The sequence below is a fragment of the Oncorhynchus nerka genome, linkage group LG22 (assembly GCF_034236695.1).
Source record: "Oncorhynchus nerka isolate Pitt River linkage group LG22, Oner_Uvic_2.0, whole genome shotgun sequence".
In the NCBI taxonomy this organism is placed as follows: Eukaryota; Metazoa; Chordata; class Actinopteri; order Salmoniformes; family Salmonidae; genus Oncorhynchus; species Oncorhynchus nerka.
The window spans coordinates 93,362,882-93,381,387 of record NC_088417.1 but is presented as its reverse complement, the minus strand read 5'-3'; the positions used below and the strand labels follow the sequence as shown (position 1 = coordinate 93,381,387).

General features: G+C 46.2%; 1 protein-coding gene across 1 annotated transcript; it reads right to left on the bottom strand.

Annotated features, from left to right (window-relative positions):
• Positions 1-11,285: 11,285 nt before the first annotated feature.
• On the bottom strand, positions 11,286-12,805 carry LOC115104833 (vimentin). Its single transcript, XM_029626159.2, has 2 exons — positions 12,254-12,805; positions 11,286-11,962 (listed from the first exon to the last, which is right to left on the bottom strand). Exons 1-2 carry the CDS (start codon positions 12,741-12,743, stop codon positions 11,286-11,288), a joined length of 1,167 nt encoding a protein of 388 aa, XP_029482019.2. The 5' UTR covers positions 12,744-12,805.
• Positions 12,806-18,506: the final 5,701 nt, after the last annotated feature.

Genomic DNA, 18,506 nt, shown 5'->3' with positions numbered 1-18,506 from the left:
CTGACCTATTCACAACTGAAGAGGAGGAGGAGGAGGAACAGCAGACACTGACCTATTCACAACTGAAGAGGAGGAGGAACAGCAGACACTGACCTATTCACAACTGAAGAGGAGGAGGAACAGCAGACACTGACCTATTCACAACTGAAGAGGAGGAGGAGGAACGGCAGACACTGACCTATTCACAACTGAAGAGGAGGAGGAACAGCAGACACTGACCTATTCACAACTGCAGACACTGACCTATTCACAACTGAAGAGGAGGAGGAACAGCAGACACTGACCTATTCACAACTGAAGAGGAGGAGGAGGAACGGCAGACACTGACCTATTCACAACTGAAGAGGAGGAGGAACAGCAGACACTGACCTATTCACAACTGAAGAGGAGGAGGAACAGCAGACACTGACCTATTCACAACTGAAGAGGAGGAGGAGGAACAGCAGACACTGACCTATTCACAACTGAAGAGGAGGAGGAACAGCAGACACTGACCTATTCACAACTGAAGAGGAGGAGGAGGAACGGCAGACACTGACCTATTCACAACTGAAGAGGAGTAGGAACAGCAGACACTGACCTATTCACAACTGAAGAGGAGTAGGAACAGCAGACACTGACCTATTCACAACTGAAGAGGAGTAGGAACGGCAGACACTGACCTATTCACAACTGAAGAGGAGGAGGAGGAGGAACAGCAGACACTGACCTATTCACAACTGAAGAGGAGGAGGAACAGCAGACACTGACCTATTCACAACTGAAGAGGAGGAGGAACAGCAGACACGGACCTATTCACAACTGAAGAGGAGGAGGAACAGCAGACACGGACCTATTCACAACTGAAGAGGAGTGAGAACAGCAGACACTGACCTATTCACAACTGAAGAGGAGGAGGAACGGCAGACACGGACCTATTCACAACTGAAGAGGAGGAGGAGGAGGAACAGCAGACACTGACCTATTCACAACTGAAGAGGAAGAGGAACAGCAGACACTGACCTATTCACAACTGAAGAGGAGGAGGAACAGCAGACACTGACCTATTCACAACTGAAGAGGAGGAGGAGGAACGGCAGACACTGACCTATTCACAACTGAAGAGGAGGAGGAACAGCAGACACTGACCTATTCACAACTGAAGAGGAGTGAGAACAGCAGACACTGACCTATTCACAACTGAAGAGGAGGAGGAACAGCAGACACTGACCTATTCACAACTGAAGAGGAGGAGGAGGAACGGCAGACACTGACCTATTCACAACTGAAGAGGAGGAGGAACAGCAGACACTGACCTATTCACAACTGAAGAGGAGGAGGAGGAACGGCAGACACTGACCTATTCACAACTGAAGAGGAGGAGGAACAGCAGACACTGACCTATTCACAACTGAAGAGGAGTGAGAACAGCAGACACTGACCTATTCACAATTGAAGAGGAGGAGGAGGAACGGCAGACACTGACCTATTCATAACTGAAGAGGAGGAGGAACAGCATACACTGACCTATTCACAACTGAAGAGGAGGAGGAGGAACGGCAGACACTGACCTATTCACAACTGAAGAGGAGGAGGAACAGCAGACACTGACCTATTCACAACTGAAGAGGAGTGAGAACAGCAGACACTGACCTATTCACAACTGAAGAGGAGGAGGAACAGCAGACACTGACCTATTCACAACTGAAGAGGAGGGGAACAGCAGACACTGACCTATTCACAACTGAAGAGGAGGAGGAGGAACGGCAGACACTGACCTATTCACAACTGAGGAGGAGTGAGAACAGCAGACACTGACCTATTCACAACTGAAGAGGAGGAGGAGGAACAGCAGACACTGACCTATTCACAACTGTAGAGGAGGAGGAACAGCAGACACTGACCTATTCACAACTGAAGAGGAGGAGGAACAGCAGACACTGACCTATTCACAACTGAAGAGGAGGAGGAGGAACGGCAGACACTGACCTATTCACAACTGAAGAGGAGGAGGAACAGCAGACACTGACCTATTCACAACTGAAGAGGAGGAGGAGGAACGGCAGACACTGACCTATTCACAACTGAAGAGGAGTAGGAACAGCAGACACTGACCTATTCACAACTGAAGAGGAGTAGGAACAGCAGACACTGACCTATTCACAACTGAAGAGGAGTAGGAACGGCAGACACTGACCTATTCACAACTGAAGAGGAGGAGGAGGAACGGCAGACACTGACCTATTCACAACTGAAGAGGAGGAGGAACAGCAGACACTGACCTATTCACAACTGAAGAGGAGGAGGAGGAGGAACAGCAGACACTGACCTATTCACAACTGAAGAGGAGGAGGAACAGCAGACACTGACCTATTCACAACTGAAGAGGAGGAGGAACAGCAGACACTGACCTATTCACAACTGAAGAGGAGGAGGAGGAACGGCAGACACTGACCTATTCACAACTGAAGAGGAGGAGGAACAGCAGACACTGACCTATTCACAACTGAAGAGGAGGAGGAGGAACGGCAGACACTGACCTATTCACAACTGAAGAGGAGGAGGAACAGCAGACACTGACCTATTCACAACTGAGAGGAGGAGGAGGAGGAACAGCAGACACTGACCTATTCACAACTGAAGAGGAGGAGGAACAGCAGACACTGACCTATTCACAACTGAAGAGGAAGAGGAACAGCAGACACTGACCTATTCACAACTGAAGAGGAGGAGGACCTATTCACAACTGAAGAGGAGGAGGAACAGCAGACACTGACCTATTCACAACTGAAGAGGAGGAGGAGGAACGGCAGACACTGACCTATTCACAACTGAAGAGGAGTAGGAACAGCAGACACTGACCTAGGAACAGCAGACACACTGACCTATTCACAACTGAAGAGGAGTAGGAACAGCAGACACTGACCTATTCACAACTGAAGAGGAGGAGGAACAGCAGATTCACAACTGACCTATTCACAACTGAAGAGGAGGAGGAACAGCAGACACTGACCTATTCACAACTGAAGAGGAGGAGGAACAGCAGACACTGACCTATTCACAACTGAAGAGGAGGAGAACAGCAGACACTGACCTATTCACAACTGAAGAGGAGGAGGAACAGCAGACACTGACCTATTCACAACTGAAGAGAGAGGACCTATTCACAACTGAAGAGGAGGAACAGCAGACACTGACCTATTCACAACTGAAGAGGAGGAGGAACAGCAGACACTGACCTATTCACAACTGAAGAGGGAGGAGGAGGAGGAACAGCAGACACTGACCTATTCACAACTGAAGAGGAGGAGGAACAGCAGACACTGACCTATTCACAACTGAAGAGGAGGAGGAACAGCAGACACTGACCTATTCACAACTGAAGAGGAGGAGGAACAGCAGACACTGACCTATTCACAACTGAAGAGGAGGAGGAGGAACGGCAGACACTGACCTATTCACAACTGAAGAGGAGGAGGAACAGCAGACACTGACCTATTCACAACTGAAGAGGAGGAGGAGGAACGGCAGACACTGACCTATTCACAACTGAAGAGGAGGAGGAACAGCAGACACTGACCTATTCACAACTGAAGAGGAGTGAGAACAGCAGACACTGACCTATTCACAATTGAAGAGGAGGAGGAGGAACGGCAGACACTGACCTATTCATAACTGAAGAGGAGGAGGAACAGCATACACTGACCTATTCACAACTGAAGAGGAGGAGGAGGAACGGCAGACACTGACCTATTCACAACTGAAGAGGAGGAGGAACAGCAGACACTGACCTATTCACAACTGAAGAGGAGTGAGAACAGCAGACACTGACCTATTCACAACTGAAGAGGAGGAGGAACAGCAGACACTGACCTATTCACAACTGAAGAGGAGGGGAACAGCAGACACTGACCTATTCACAACTGAAGAGGAGGAGGAGGAACGGCAGACACTGACCTATTCACAACTGAGGAGGAGTGAGAACAGCAGACACTGACCTATTCACAACTGAAGAGGAGGAGGAACAGCATACACTGACCTATTCACAACTGAAGAGGAGGGGGATCAGCAGACACTGACCTATTCACAACTGAAGAGGAGGAGGAGGAACGGCAGACACTGACCTATTCACAACTGAAGAGGAGGAGGAACAGCAGACACTGACCTATTCACAACTGAAGAGGAGGAGGAGGAGGAACAGCAGACACTGACCTATTCACAACTGAAGAGGAGTGAGAACAGCAGACACTGACCTATTCACAACTGAAGAGGAGGAGGAGGAGGAACAGCAGACACTGACCTATTCACAACTGAAGAGGAGGAGGAGGAACGGCAGACACTGACCTATTCACAACTGAAGAGGAGGAGGAACAGCAGACACTGACCTATTCACAACTGAAGAGGAGTGAGAACAGCAGACACTGACCTATTCACAACTGAAGAGGAGGAGGAACAGCAGACACTGACCTATTCACAACTGAAGAGGAGGAGGAGGAACGGCAGACACTGACCTATTCACAACTGAAGAGGAGGAGGAACAGCAGACACTGACCTATTCACAACTGAAGAGGAGGAGGAGGAACGGCAGACACTGACCTATTCACAACTGAAGAGGAGGAGGAACAGCAGACACTGACCTATTCACAACTGAAGAGGAGGAGGAGGAGGAACAGCAGACACTGACCTATTCACAACTGAAGAGGAGGAGGAACAGCAGACACTGACCTATTCACAACTGAAGAGGAGGAGGAACAGCAGACACTGACCTATTCACAACTGAAGAGGAGGAGGAGGAACGGCAGACACTGACCTATTCACAACTGAAGAGGAGGAGGAACAGCAGACACTGACCTATTCACAACTGAAGAGGAGGAGGAGGAACGGCAGACACTGACCTATTCACAACTGAAGAGGAGTAGGAACAGCAGACACTGACCTATTCACAACTGAAGAGGAGTAGGAACAGCAGACACTGACCTATTCACAACTGAAGAGGAGTAGGAACGGCAGACACTGACCTATTCACAACTGAAGAGGAGTGAGAACAGCAGACACTGACCTATTCACAACTGAAGAGGAGGAGGAGGAGGAACAGCAGACACTGACCTATTCACAACTGAAGAGGAGGAGGAACAGCAGACACTGACCTATTCACAACTGAAGAGGAGGAGGAACAGCAGACACGGACCTATTCACAACTGAAGAGGAGGAGGAACAGCAGACACGGACCTATTCACAACTGAAGAGGAGTGAGAACAGCAGACACTGACCTATTCACAACTGAAGAGGAGGAGGAACGGCAGACCTATTCACAACTGAAGAGGAGGAGGAGGAGGAACAGCAGACACTGACCTATTCACAACTGAAGAGGAAGAGGAACAGCAGACACTGACCTATTCACAACTGAAGAGGAGGAGGAACAGCAGACACTGACCTATTCACAACTGAAGAGGAGGAGGAGGAACGGCAGACACTGACCTATTCACAACTGAAGAGGAGGAGGAACAGCAGACACTGACCTATTCACAACTGAAGAGGAGTGAGAACAGCAGACACTGACCTATTCACAACTGAAGAGGAGGAGGAACAGCAGACACTGACCTATTCACAACTGAAGAGGAGGAGGAGGAACGGGCAGACACTGACCTATTCACAACTAAAGAGGAGGAGGAACAGCAGACACTGACCTATTCACAACTGAAGAGGAGGAGGAGGAACGGCAGACACTGACCTATTCACAACTGAAGAGGAGGAGGAACAGCAGACACTGACCTATTCACAACTGAAGAGGAGTGAGAACAGCAGACACTGACCTATTCACAATTGAAGAGGAGGAGGAGGAACAGCAGAAGACCTATTCACAACTGAAGAGGAGGAGGAACAGCAGACACTGACCTATTCACAACTGAAGAGGAGGAGGAACAGCAGACACAGACACTGACCTATTCACAACTGAAGAGGAGGAGGAGGAGGAACAGCAGACACTGACCTATTCACAACTGAAGAGGAGTGAGAACAGCAGACACTGACCTATTCACAACTGAAGAGGAGGAGGAGGAGGAACAGCAGACACTGACCTATTCACAACTGAAGAGGAACAGCAGACACTGACCTATTCACAACTGAAGAGGAGGAGGAACGGCAGACACTGACCTATTCACAACTGAAGAGGAGTGAGAACAGCAGACACTGACCTATTCACAACTGAAGAGGAGGAGGAGGAGGAACAGCAGACACTGACCTATTCACAACTGAAGAGGAGGAGGAGGAGAAACGGAGAAACAGCAGACACTGACCTATTCACAACTGAAGAGGAGGAGGAGGAGAAACGGAGAAACAGCAGACACTGACCTATTCACAACTGAAGAGGAGGAGGAGGAGAAACGGAGAAACAGCAGACACTGACCTATTCACAACTGAAGAGGAGGAGGAGGAGAAACGGAGAAACAGCAGACACTGACCTATTCACAACTGAAGAGGAGGAGGAGAGGAAACAGCAGACACTGACCTATTCACAACTGAAGAGGAGGAGGAACAGCAGACACTGACCTATTCACAACTGAAGAGGAGGAGGAACAGCAGACACTGACCTATTCACAACTGAAGAGGAGGAGGAGGAACGGCAGACACTGACCTATTCACAACTGAAGAGGAGGAGGAGGAACGGCAGACACTGACCTATTCACAACTGAAGAGGAGGAGGAACAGCAGACACTGACCTATTCACAACTGAAGAGGAGGAGGAGGAGACACTGACCTGTTCACAACTGAAGAGGAGTGAAAACAGCAGACACTGACCTATTCACAACTGAAGAGGAGGAGGAGGAGACACTGACCTGTTCACAACTGAAGAGGAGGAGGAGGAGGAGGAAACACTGGCCTATTCACAATTGAAGAGGGGGGACAGCAGACACTGACCTATTCACAACTGAAGAGGAGGAGGAACAGCAGACACTGACCTGTTCACAACTGAAGAGGAGGAGGAGGAGGAGGAATGGCAGACACTGACCTAATCACAACCGAAGAGGAGAAGGAGGATGAACAGCAGACACTGACCTATTCACAACTGAAGAGGAGGAGGAGGAGGAGGAATGGCAGACACTGACCTAATCACAACCGAAGAGGAGAAGGAGGATGAACAGCAGACACTGACCTATTCACAACTGAAGAGGAGGAGGAGGAGGAGGAATGGCAGACACTGACCTATTCACAACTGAAGAGGAGGAGGAACAGCAGACACTGACCTATTCACAACTGAAGAGGAGGAGGAACAGCAGACATTGACCTATTCACAACTGAAGAGGAGGAGGAACAGCAGACATTGACCTATTCACAACTGAAGAGGAGGAGGAACAGCAGACATTGACCTATTCACAACTGAAGAGGAGGAGGAACAGCAGACATTGACCTATTCACAACTGAAGAGGAGGAGGAACAGCAGACACTGACCTATTCACAACTGAAGAAGAGGAGGAGGAGGAATGGCAGACACTGACCTAATCACAACCGAAGAGGAGGAGGAGGAACAGCAGACATTGACCTATTCACAACCGAAGAGGAGGAGGAACAGCAGACACTGACCTATTCACAACTGAAGAGGAGGAGGAACAGCAGACACTGACCTAATCACAACTGAAGAGGAGGAGGAGGAGGAACAGAAGACACCTACCTATTCACAACTGAAGAGGAGGAGGAGGAGGAGGAGGAACAGCAGACACTGAACTATTCACAACTGAAGAGGAGGAGGAACAGCAGACACTGACCTAATCACAACTGAAGAGGAGGAGGAGGAGGAACAGAAGACACCTACCTATTCACAACTGAAGAGGAGGAGGAGGAGGAGGAGGAACAGCAGACACTGAACTATTCACAACGGCTTTGTACTGTCAGTTACAGACTTTGTAGTATTTTTTTTTAAATATAATTTTTTTGATTTCAACATTGTTGAGTAAAACTTCTGAGAACAACTACAGTACAAACGTATTCCGACCCCTTGGATTTCATTTAGTTACAAAGTGGGATTAAAATGGATTTAAATTTGTTACAAAATGGGATTAAAATGGATTTAATTTAGTTACAAAGTGGGATTAAAATGGATTTAATTTATTTTTAATAAATTCCTAACTAAAATATTTGCACCCCATTTCCCCTCAGAATAGCCTCAATTTTCGGGGCATGGACTCTACAAGGTGTTGAAAGCGTTCCACATGGATGCTGGCCAATGTTGACTCCAATGCTTCCCACAGTTGTGTCAAGTTGGCTGGATGTCCTTTGGGTGGTGGACCATTCTTGATACATACGGGAAACTGTTGAGCGTGAAAAACCCAGCAGAGTTGCAGTTGTTGACACTCTCACACCAGTGCACCTACCCCCTACTATCGTACCCCGTTCAAAGGCCCTTAAATCTTTTGTCTTGCCTATTCGCCCTCTGAATGGCACCTATACATAATCCATGTCTCAGTTGTCTCAAGGCTTAAAAATCCGTCTTTAACCTGTCTCCTCCCCTTCATCTCCACTGATTGAAGTGGATTTAACAATTGACATCAATAAGGTATCATAGCTTTCACTTGATCAGTCTGTCATGGAAAGAGCAGGTGTTCCTAATGTTTTGTACACTCAGTGTGTAAGTGTTCTGCCTTTTTGTTTAGGCAATCCTAAATTAGTTCAGGAGTAAAAATTGGCTTAACAAATCACTTAAGGTACATGGACTCTGTCTGTGTTAAATAATAGGGGTTGGCATGATTTTTGTATGACTAACCCTTTCTCTGTCCCTCCTACATACAACATCTGTAAGGTCCCTCAGTCAAGTGTTACATTTCAAGCACAGATTCAACTAAAAAGACCAGGGAGCTTTTCAAAAGCCTCAAAGAAGCGCAGTGCTTGGTAGATGGGTAACAATAACAAATCAGACATTGAATATGTCTTTAACTGTGGTCAAGTTAATAATGATGCTGTGGATGATTTATTAAACCACCCAGACACATCAAAGATGCCTTCGTCCTGAACTGAGCAGGAGTGAAACTGCTCAACAAGGCACTAAAGTAATACTGAAAAAAATAAAATAAACAGCAATGGAATAGACTTTGGGCCTAAATTCAAAGCCTTATGTTTGGGCCAAATCCAACACAACACTGAGTAACTGCCTCCTTATTTTCCCTCATGGTGGTGGCTGCATCATGGTATGGGTATGCTTGTCATCGGACTAAATAGAAACGGGATAGAGATGAGCACAGTCTGCTTTACAGCAGAGACTGGGAGCAGGACAATCTACAACACAATACCAAATCTACACTGGAGTTGCTTAACCAAGAAGAGTGAATGTCCCTGAGTGGGTCAAATTACAATTTTCACTTCCTTGAAAATCTATGGCAAGACTTGGAAATTGCTGTCTAGCCATGATCGTCAACACCTTGACAGAGCTTAACATTTTCTTTTAAGAATAATGGGCAAATATTGCACAATCCAGGTGTGTGAAGTTCTTATAGACTTACCCATGAAAACGAATCTGTAATCGATGCCAAAGGGAGTTGAACACTTATGCAAACTACTACATTTTGAGTTATTTAATTTCTATTCATATTTTTTATAATTTCTTCCACTTTGACATTAGAGTATTTTATGTGGATTATATAAAATACAAAAAAGACATACATTTTAATAGAACTTTGTAACACAATAAAATGTGAAGAAATCCAAGGTGTCTGAATACTTTTGCAAGACACTGTTTGTGTTGGTCGAGTCGCTTGGTTCTAACCAGTGGTTTTGCTTATTATGGCTTTGATGTTATTGACTCTTGACACTGACACATCCTATCATGAAAATATTTCTTACATTTTGAGTGTCAACTCCTTTCACCACTATGGGTCAAGGCCAGGGTATGCAGTATCTATTTGTTGTACTTGAAATGTAATTCAAATGTTCTTCCTTTGTCCCAATAGCCTTCGCGTTGACTTATCTTACCATGCACATTTGCAAATAAAAGTATGCATCTGTTGAAAGTCATAAACATTCTATTTGTATTGATGATATTCTAATACAAGGTGGATAAGAACGTCTACTTCTCTAACAAACTCAGTCATTTTAGATTGACAATGTTTAGAGATGTGCAATTATTACCAGAAACAAACCACAGCAGCTGTAATGCACTCAAGTCAAGCTTTGTTTATTAAGTAGTACTTGGTATACATTTATGTGAACGTCTTCAGGTATGTTACATAACATGAAAATAGGTGGGGTAAAGGGGGTTTAAATGACATTTGAAATAAAAGTGATGTGTTGTTTTGACGAGTTAACCATACGGTAGCACAGCGTGACATGACAAGGGCTGACAGGGGCGGGCTGGTTGGGAGGAGGGGGTGGTGGGGGCTTACAGGGGTGGGCTGGTTGGGAGGAGGTGGTGGGGGCTGACAGGGGCGGGCTGGTTGGGAGGAGGTGGTGGTGGGGGGCTGACAGGGGCGGGCTGGTTGGGAGGAGGTGGTGGGGTTGACAGGGGTGGGCTGGTTGGGAGGAGGGGGTGGGGTTGACAGGAGTGGGCTGGTTGGGAGGAGGTGGTGGTGGGGGGCTGACAGGGGCGGGCAGGACTGGGATGAGGGGGGTGGGGTTGACGGGTGGGCTGGTTGGGAGGAGGTGGTGGTGGGGGTTGACAGGGGCAGGCAGGACTGGGAGGAGGTGGTGGGAGGTTGGGAAGGTGTGATGGAATGTGCTAGGGGTTGACAGTGTGTAGGGGCAGAAAGAGGGTGGGGGCTGATAGGGTGGGCGGGTAGGTGGAACAGAGGAGTGAAGGTAGGGGGAGTTGACAAGCTTGGTGGTAGGGAGAACGTTGGGTGCTCAGGCAGACCGTCTGGCAGCTGGTGAGTCTCCACACTGCAGGACATTGAGGTGGTCCTCTGTGACAGCTCCTACAGGGGAGGAGAGAAACATGGTCCGTATAGAGGGTCAAAAACACAGGGAGCATAGACAGAAAGTAAACATAACCATTTAGGAATGATCTAATCTGGGAGTCTACCTTTTGATCTGAAGCGCTCCTCTGTCTGGAATGATATTTAGACACCTAAACAATGGGAATAAAAGTTGCTCTATTTTAAGTGTCAACGGTGCTCTGCTTGCAAGCAGTATGATCAGTGATTTTGTACATTTGACTTGGTAATTATTTTCTGATATCACCACGTTTCTGTAAGCCTCACACTTTGATGAGCGCTAAAGAAACTTGTATTAATGTTTCCCCAACAGTTCCTTCCAATCTGACATGACTCATGCCCTACTAGGGGAGCTGTTTCCCATCCATGATGACCATTAACCAACACACCTTAAGCTTCTGGTTGTTTCCCTGCAGAGATCCCCAGCCTGCTCTCCTCTCCCTCCAGCAGCTTCCTGTAGACGGCGATTTCAGCGTCCAGCTTCAGCTTGATGTGCAACAGCTCTTGGTAGTCGGCCAGGTACTTGCCCATCTCCATCTTGGTCTCGCAGAGCTGGTGCTCCAGCTGAGCAATGATGCCCTCCAGGCCTCCAACCTTATCCATGTGGGCCATCTCCATGTCCTCCAGCTGCTGCTCCAGGGCTGCATTTCTCGCCCTCAGCCCGTCGATCTGGTTCTGGAGGTCTGTCACCTGGTTGTGGAAGGTGGTGATCTCTTCTTTCATGGACTTCATCTGCTCTTCTTTCTTGCCGGCGACTTCTTTGAGGGTTTCAAACTTGCCCTTGTACCACTTCTCGGCTTCCTGGACGTTCTTGGCCGCCACAGTCTCAATCTCGGCTCGCATGTTGCGGAGGTAGGCGGCGAGGTCGGGGCGGTCACTGTCAACTTCCGTGGTCACCTTGGAGTCCTCGATCTGCTTCATGAGGTCGGCAACTTCCTCGTCATGCAACTTCTTGAGGAACTCAATCTCGGCCACCAGCTGTTCGACACTCTTCTCGAGCTCAGCCTTCTGCAGAGTGGCATTGTCAACGTCTTGACGGAATTCCCTCAGGATCATCTCTGCCTCCTCTGGAGACGGACAAATAGAGAGTGGATGAGTTGGAAACACGACAGCAGTGATGTTAGTACTCTACTCTATAAAGTATTGGCATCAATTGTATTTGATGGGGTGTATGATAAGCCTGTATACACACTAATCAAATGTGATTATACATCGAAGGAAAATATCTGGTTCCATTTTTCATGCAAACAAAAGTACATCATACCCTCTCCAACAACTGTTTATGTCTATATAACAATGACGTGAATCTATATGATTCGTTTCAGCCAATCTCCCCACTTCCCAGTGTGAGACCCTACCTTTTAGTGCCAGCTCCTCTTCCAGTTTCATTCTCCACACCTCCACCTCCTCCTCAATGTATCCCCTCTCGATATCAGCAGCTCCCTTCTCATTGGTCAAGGCTTCGATCAGCTCCCTCATCTCCTTGAACTTGAGGTTGTACTCTTCTCCGATGCCGGTGGGGCCTCCCTTGAAGCGGCCCTGTAGCGCAGCCAGCTCGGCCATCAGCAGGGCGTTCCTCTGTTCAAGGGCCTGGACTTTCTCGATGTAGCCTGCAAACCTCAGGTTTAGCTCCTGCATCTCCTCCTTCTCGTTGGCATGGACCTGGTGTATCTCTGTGCCCAACTCCACGGCCGAGGACACGTGGCCGTCCTGGTATCCGGAGCGTCCACGGTTGTTATACGAGGATCCACGGCATCGGGAGGGAGAGGGGCTCTGAACTCGCATACTGCTGCGTGCCCCACTCACCTGCAGGGACTGGGATTTCTGGGAATAGGAAGATCCTCTCATGTTTGGTTCTCAGTGTGTTACAAGTGTCTTCTAGAATCAGATTATTTGTTTGTTCTTGAGTATAGTTCCAGTTCCACTAAACAGGAAGGCCTCTTCTGGTGTTCTCTCCCTTTGCTGGCTGGCCCACCTTGCTGTTGTGCTGACAGTCTCTCAGATCGACCTGTGGCTTTTATAGGGCCGCAAAGAATGTCTCAGACTCCCTTGAAAATCTTGCAGGGTTTTGAAATGTTTTAAATGTGGATCATTACTCTCTTCAAAGACCTGCAGCACCACAGTCTTCATTTGCTAGCTAGCATTGCATTGTTAGTAGTGGGGATGGGTGGAGTTTGCACGGCCCTAACACCTCCATATGAAATAGTGATATGAGCATGTATGCCCGCTATTTTTCACTCTCTTCTCACTTAGGGCGCCGCTAGGGACTCGGGAGGGTGTGAGGCAGGGTAGGGAGGGCTTTAAGTGCATTGGAAAACGATGACCAAGTGTCTTATGTTCTTCGGCAACAGTTTTTCCAGTAAGACTTTCTGACACATGTTCCCTCATATATGAATCAAGGTGTCAGACACCAGTCTCCAGTGGAGACATTATTTAAACAATACTATTAACCTTCTCCAAGAATACCAAGAGACTTCCTAAGGCTGGTAGTGACGATAAGGAGAGCAGTAGGGCTCCTAATTCATTTGAGTCTCTCTGTCGTCTCAGGATATGGACTACGCCAAACAGGGCAGTTACAATAGTAAAGCTATGTCTTGTTATTTTAGATTCAGGTGCCTCTATATGTGTTAGAAAAGTATTTTACTGGATCTATGGACAACCACTATTTACTAGTAATAATGGTTTAAAGCACCTGCACACTATTGGAATGTTTGGCGATGTTTTGACTTGAAGTGGTAATCTGACAAAAAGGGAAATCTGCATAATTGATGAGACACTACTGGTTATGATTGATGAGACCCTATTGGCTTTGATTTATGAGACACTATTGGTTATGATTGATGAGACCCTATTGGTTTTGATTGATGAGACACTATTGGTTATGATTGATGAGACCCTATTGGTTTTGATTGATGAGACCCTATTGGTTATGATTGATGAGACCCTATTGGTTTTGATTGATGAGACCCTATTGGTTTTGATTGATGAGACACTATTGGTTATGATTGATGAGACCCTATTGGTTTTGATTGATGAGACCCTATTGGTTATGATTGATGGGACTCTATTGGTTTTGATTGATGAGACCCTATTGGTTGATGAGACCCTATTGGTTTTGATTGATGAGACCCTATTGGTTATGATTGATGAGACCCTATTGGTTTTGATTGATGAGACCCTATTGGTTTTGATTGATGAGACACTATTGGTTATGATTGATGAGACCCTATTGGTTTTGATTGATGAGACCCTATTGGCTTTGATTGATGAGACACTATTGGTTATGATTGATGAGACCCTATTGGTTTTGATTGATGAGACCCTATTGGTTATGATTGATGAGACCCTATTGGTTATGACTGATGAGACCCTATTGGTTTTGATTGATGAGACACTATTTTTTTCTGTAGTTTGTACAGTTGGTTCACACACTCTGTTCCTCCTCACTCGAATCACATTTAAAATCAATATACTACCTATTTTTTCATGACATTTTTACTCCACTCTACATTCATGGACATGAGATTATTGCACTTTTAAGTGATATCCTCTGGGTCCACATTGTACAATTTGTTGTATATGTCTGTTACCCAAATAAATGAATGGTGTTACCAAATGGTAACTCTTGTATTAGCTAACATCAGCTGTGTCTAACATAGCTAGCTGTGGAGTGTGTATCTATCTGTGTGATGCCTTCAGCCCCTGTTGGCAGTCCCTTGCGAGGGCTCTACGTTCATGGATATAAGATGACATGTCTTCACCAAATGGTGAATACCTCAATATACTGTACCACATGTTTAGTAGTGAGTCATGATTAGCTTGCTGTTAGCGTGGCGTGAGTGGGTGTAGCCATCTATCTGCCTTCCCTGTGAGGGCATCAGCCCTGAGCAGGTTCAATCGCTAGTCTACATTCATTGACATGAGATTACTTTTTTTTTTTAAAATTTATTTCACCTTTATTTAACCAGGTAGGCTAGTTGAGAACAAGTTCTCATTTACAACTGCGACCTGGCCAAGATAAAGCATAGCAGTGTGAACAGACAACACAGAGTTACACATGGAATAAACAAGCGTACAGTCAATAACACAATAGAAAAAAATAAAGTTTATATACAGTGTGTGCAAATGATGTGAGGAGGTAGGCAATAAATAGGCCATAGTAGCGAAGTAATTACAATTTAGCAGATTAACACTGGAGTGATAAATGAGCAGATGATGATGTGCAAGTAGAAATACTGGTTGGCAAAAGAGCAGAAAAGTTTTTTAAAAGTAAAACAATATGGGGATGAGGTAGGTAGATTGGGGGGCTATTTACAGATGGACTATGTACAGCTGCAGCGATCTGTTAGCTGCTCACATAGCTGATGTTTAAAGTTAGTGAGGGAAATATAAGTCTACAGCTTCAGCGATTTTTGCAATTAGTTACAGTCACTGGCAGCAGAGAACTGGAAGGAAAGGCGGCCAAAGGAGGTGTTGGCTTTGGGGATGACCAGTGAGATATACCTGCTGGAGCGCGTGCTACGGGTGGGTGTTGTTATCGTGCCCAGTGAGCTGAGATAAGGCAGTGCTTTACCTAGCATAGACTTGGAGATGACCTGGAGCCAGTGGGTCTGGCGACTAGAGCACACAAGTCGCAGTGGTGGGTGGTATAAGGGGGTTTGGTAACAAAACAGATGGCACTGTGATAGACTGCATCCAGTTTCCTGAGTAGAGTATTGGAAGCTATTTTGTAGATGACATCGCCAAAGTCGAGGATCGGTAGGATAGTCAGTTTTACTAGGGTAAGTTTGGCGGCGTGAGTGAATGAGGCTTTGTTGTGAAATAGAAAACCGATTCTAGATTTGATTTTGGATTGGAGATGTTTGATATGAGTCTGGAAGGAGAGTTTACAGTCTAGCCAGACACCTAGGTATTTGTAGTTGTCCACATATTCTAGGTCAGAACCGTCTAGGGTGGTGATGCTAGTCGGGGTTGCCGGTGCGGGCAATGTATGGTTGAAAAGCATGCATTTGGTTTTACTAGCGTTTAAGAGCAGTTGGTGGCCACGGAAGGAGTGTTGTATGGCATCGAAGCTCGTTTGGAGGTTTGTTAACACAGTGTCCAAAGAAGGGCCAGATGTATACAGACTGGTGTCATCTGCGTAGAGGCGGATCAGGGAATCACCCACAGCAAGAGCGACATCATTGATATATACAGAGAAAAGAGTCGGCCCGAGAATTCAACCCTGTGGTACCCCCATAGAGACTGCCAGAGGTCCGGACAACAGGCCCTCCGATTTGACACACTGGACTCTGTTTGCGAAGTAGTTGGATAAACAGGCGAGGCGGACATTTGAGAAACCAAGGCTATTGAGTCTGCTGATAAGAATGTGGTGATTGACAGAGTCGAAAGCCTTGGCCAGGTCGATGAAGACGGCTGCACAGTACTGTCTTTTATCAATGGCGGTTATGATATCGTTTAGTACCTTGAGCGTGGCTGAGGTGCACCCGTGACCGGCTCGGAAACCGGATTGCACAGCGGAGAAGGTACAGTGGGATTCGAAATGGTCAGTGATCAGTTTATTAACTTGGCTGTCGAAGACTTTAGAGAGGCAGGGCAGGATGGATATACTGTAGGTCTGTAACCGTTTGGGTCTAGAGTGTTACCCCCTTTGAAGAGGGGGATGACCACCGGCAGCTTTCCAATCTTTAGAGATCTCAGACGATACGAAAGAGAGGTTGAACAGGCTAGTAATAGGGGTTGCAACAATGGCGGCCGATCATTTTAGAAAGAGAGGGTCCAGATTGTCTAGCCCAGCTGATTTGTATGGGTCCAGGTTTTGTAGTTCTTTCAGAACATCTGCTATCTGGATTTGAGTGAAGGACAAGCTGGAACATGTCTTCTTGACCAAAGTAATTAATATCTACTGAACAAAAATATAAACACAACGTTCAATAAGGTTCATATGAGGAAAACAATCAGTTGAAATCAATTCATTAGGCCCTAATCTATGGATTTCACATAACTGGAAATATAGATCTGCATCTGTTGGTCACAGATACCTTAAAAAAATGGGCCTCAGGATCACATCACAGTATTTCTGTGCATTCAAATTGCCATTGATAAAATGCAATTGTTGGTTGTCTGTAATTTACACCTGCTCATACATTACCATAACCCCACCTCCACCATGGGCACTCTGTTTACAACTTGACGCCATACACATGGTCTGCAGTTGTGAGGCTGGTTGGACGTACTGCCAAATTCTCTAAAAACGATGTTGGATGCGGCTTATGGTAGAGAAATTAACATTCAATCCTCTGGAAACAGTTCTGGACATTCCTGCAGTCAGCATGACAATTGCACATCAATAGCACATCAAAACCTGAGACATCTGTGGTATTATGTTGTGTGACAAAACTGCACATTTTAGAGTGGCTTTTATTGTCCCTAGCACAAGGTTCACCTGTGTAATGATCATGCTGTTTAATCAGCTTCTTGATATGCCACACCTGTCAGGTGGATGGATTATCTTATCAAAGGAGAAATGCTCTCTAACAGGAATGAGAAATAAGCTTTTTGTGTGTACAGAACATTTCTGGGATCTTTTATTTCCGCTCAGGAAACATTGGACCAACACTTTACGTTTATGTTGCATTGATATTGTTTTCAGTGTATATACTGTATATAATAGCTCATGTCCAGTAGACAGTCATGATGATTAGCTAGCTAGCTAGCTATGTGTATCTGTATCTATGATGCCTCCAGTCCCCCCCATTGAACCCCATAACCTATTTTCATAACAATTTCCCTCTACATTCATGGACATAACCAAATGGTGAAGTAATACCCAATATTAGCTAACATTAGCTATGTGTGCTGTGTAGAGGGATGCATCTGCCTGTCCAGTCTCAGGCAGCCTTATTCCCCTGTGAGGGCATCAGCACGGAGCAGGTTCAATCTCTAGTCTACATTCATGAACTTGACATAACTTCTCCTGACCAAATGAAGTAATACTGTTGTATTACTCCAAACATTAGCTATGTATTACATGGCTATCTCTGTGTGGGTGTGTCTTTGTATCTGTATAATGCATCCAGCCTCAGTCATTCCCCTGCTAGGTCATCAGCACTGAGCAGGTTCAATCTCTAGGGCGCATGTTAATTGGCTTGGGCCTCTGCTGTGACAGGAGTCACAGAGACCAACCCTGCAGGCTCCAAACACACACTAGGTTTCGCTCCAAATGCAGGCCAGGGTCATATTGAGGAAGTAGGTAGGAGGAAAATGTGTTCTGAAATGGAAAACGGACAGAAACAAGCTTTCTTATTGAACAAGATCAAGTAGTACCACTTCGGCGAGTCATCGCTTACATTTCGTGTCTACTTAATAACGCATTCCAGGTTTACAACTGTCACTTAAGTTTGTGACCGAACCTACCCTGTAGACCGGATAACTGTAGCCATGTTTACAGGGACTTTAGAGGACGCTGTTACAAGCATTTCACTACACCTGCAATAACATCTGATAAATATGTGAATGTGACCCAAAAAATTAGATTTGATTTAGAGAGTGTTGTTGAAGTGTACAGTTGCCCTTTTGACTCTCGGGTTGTTTAGTGGCAGAAGGGTGTAG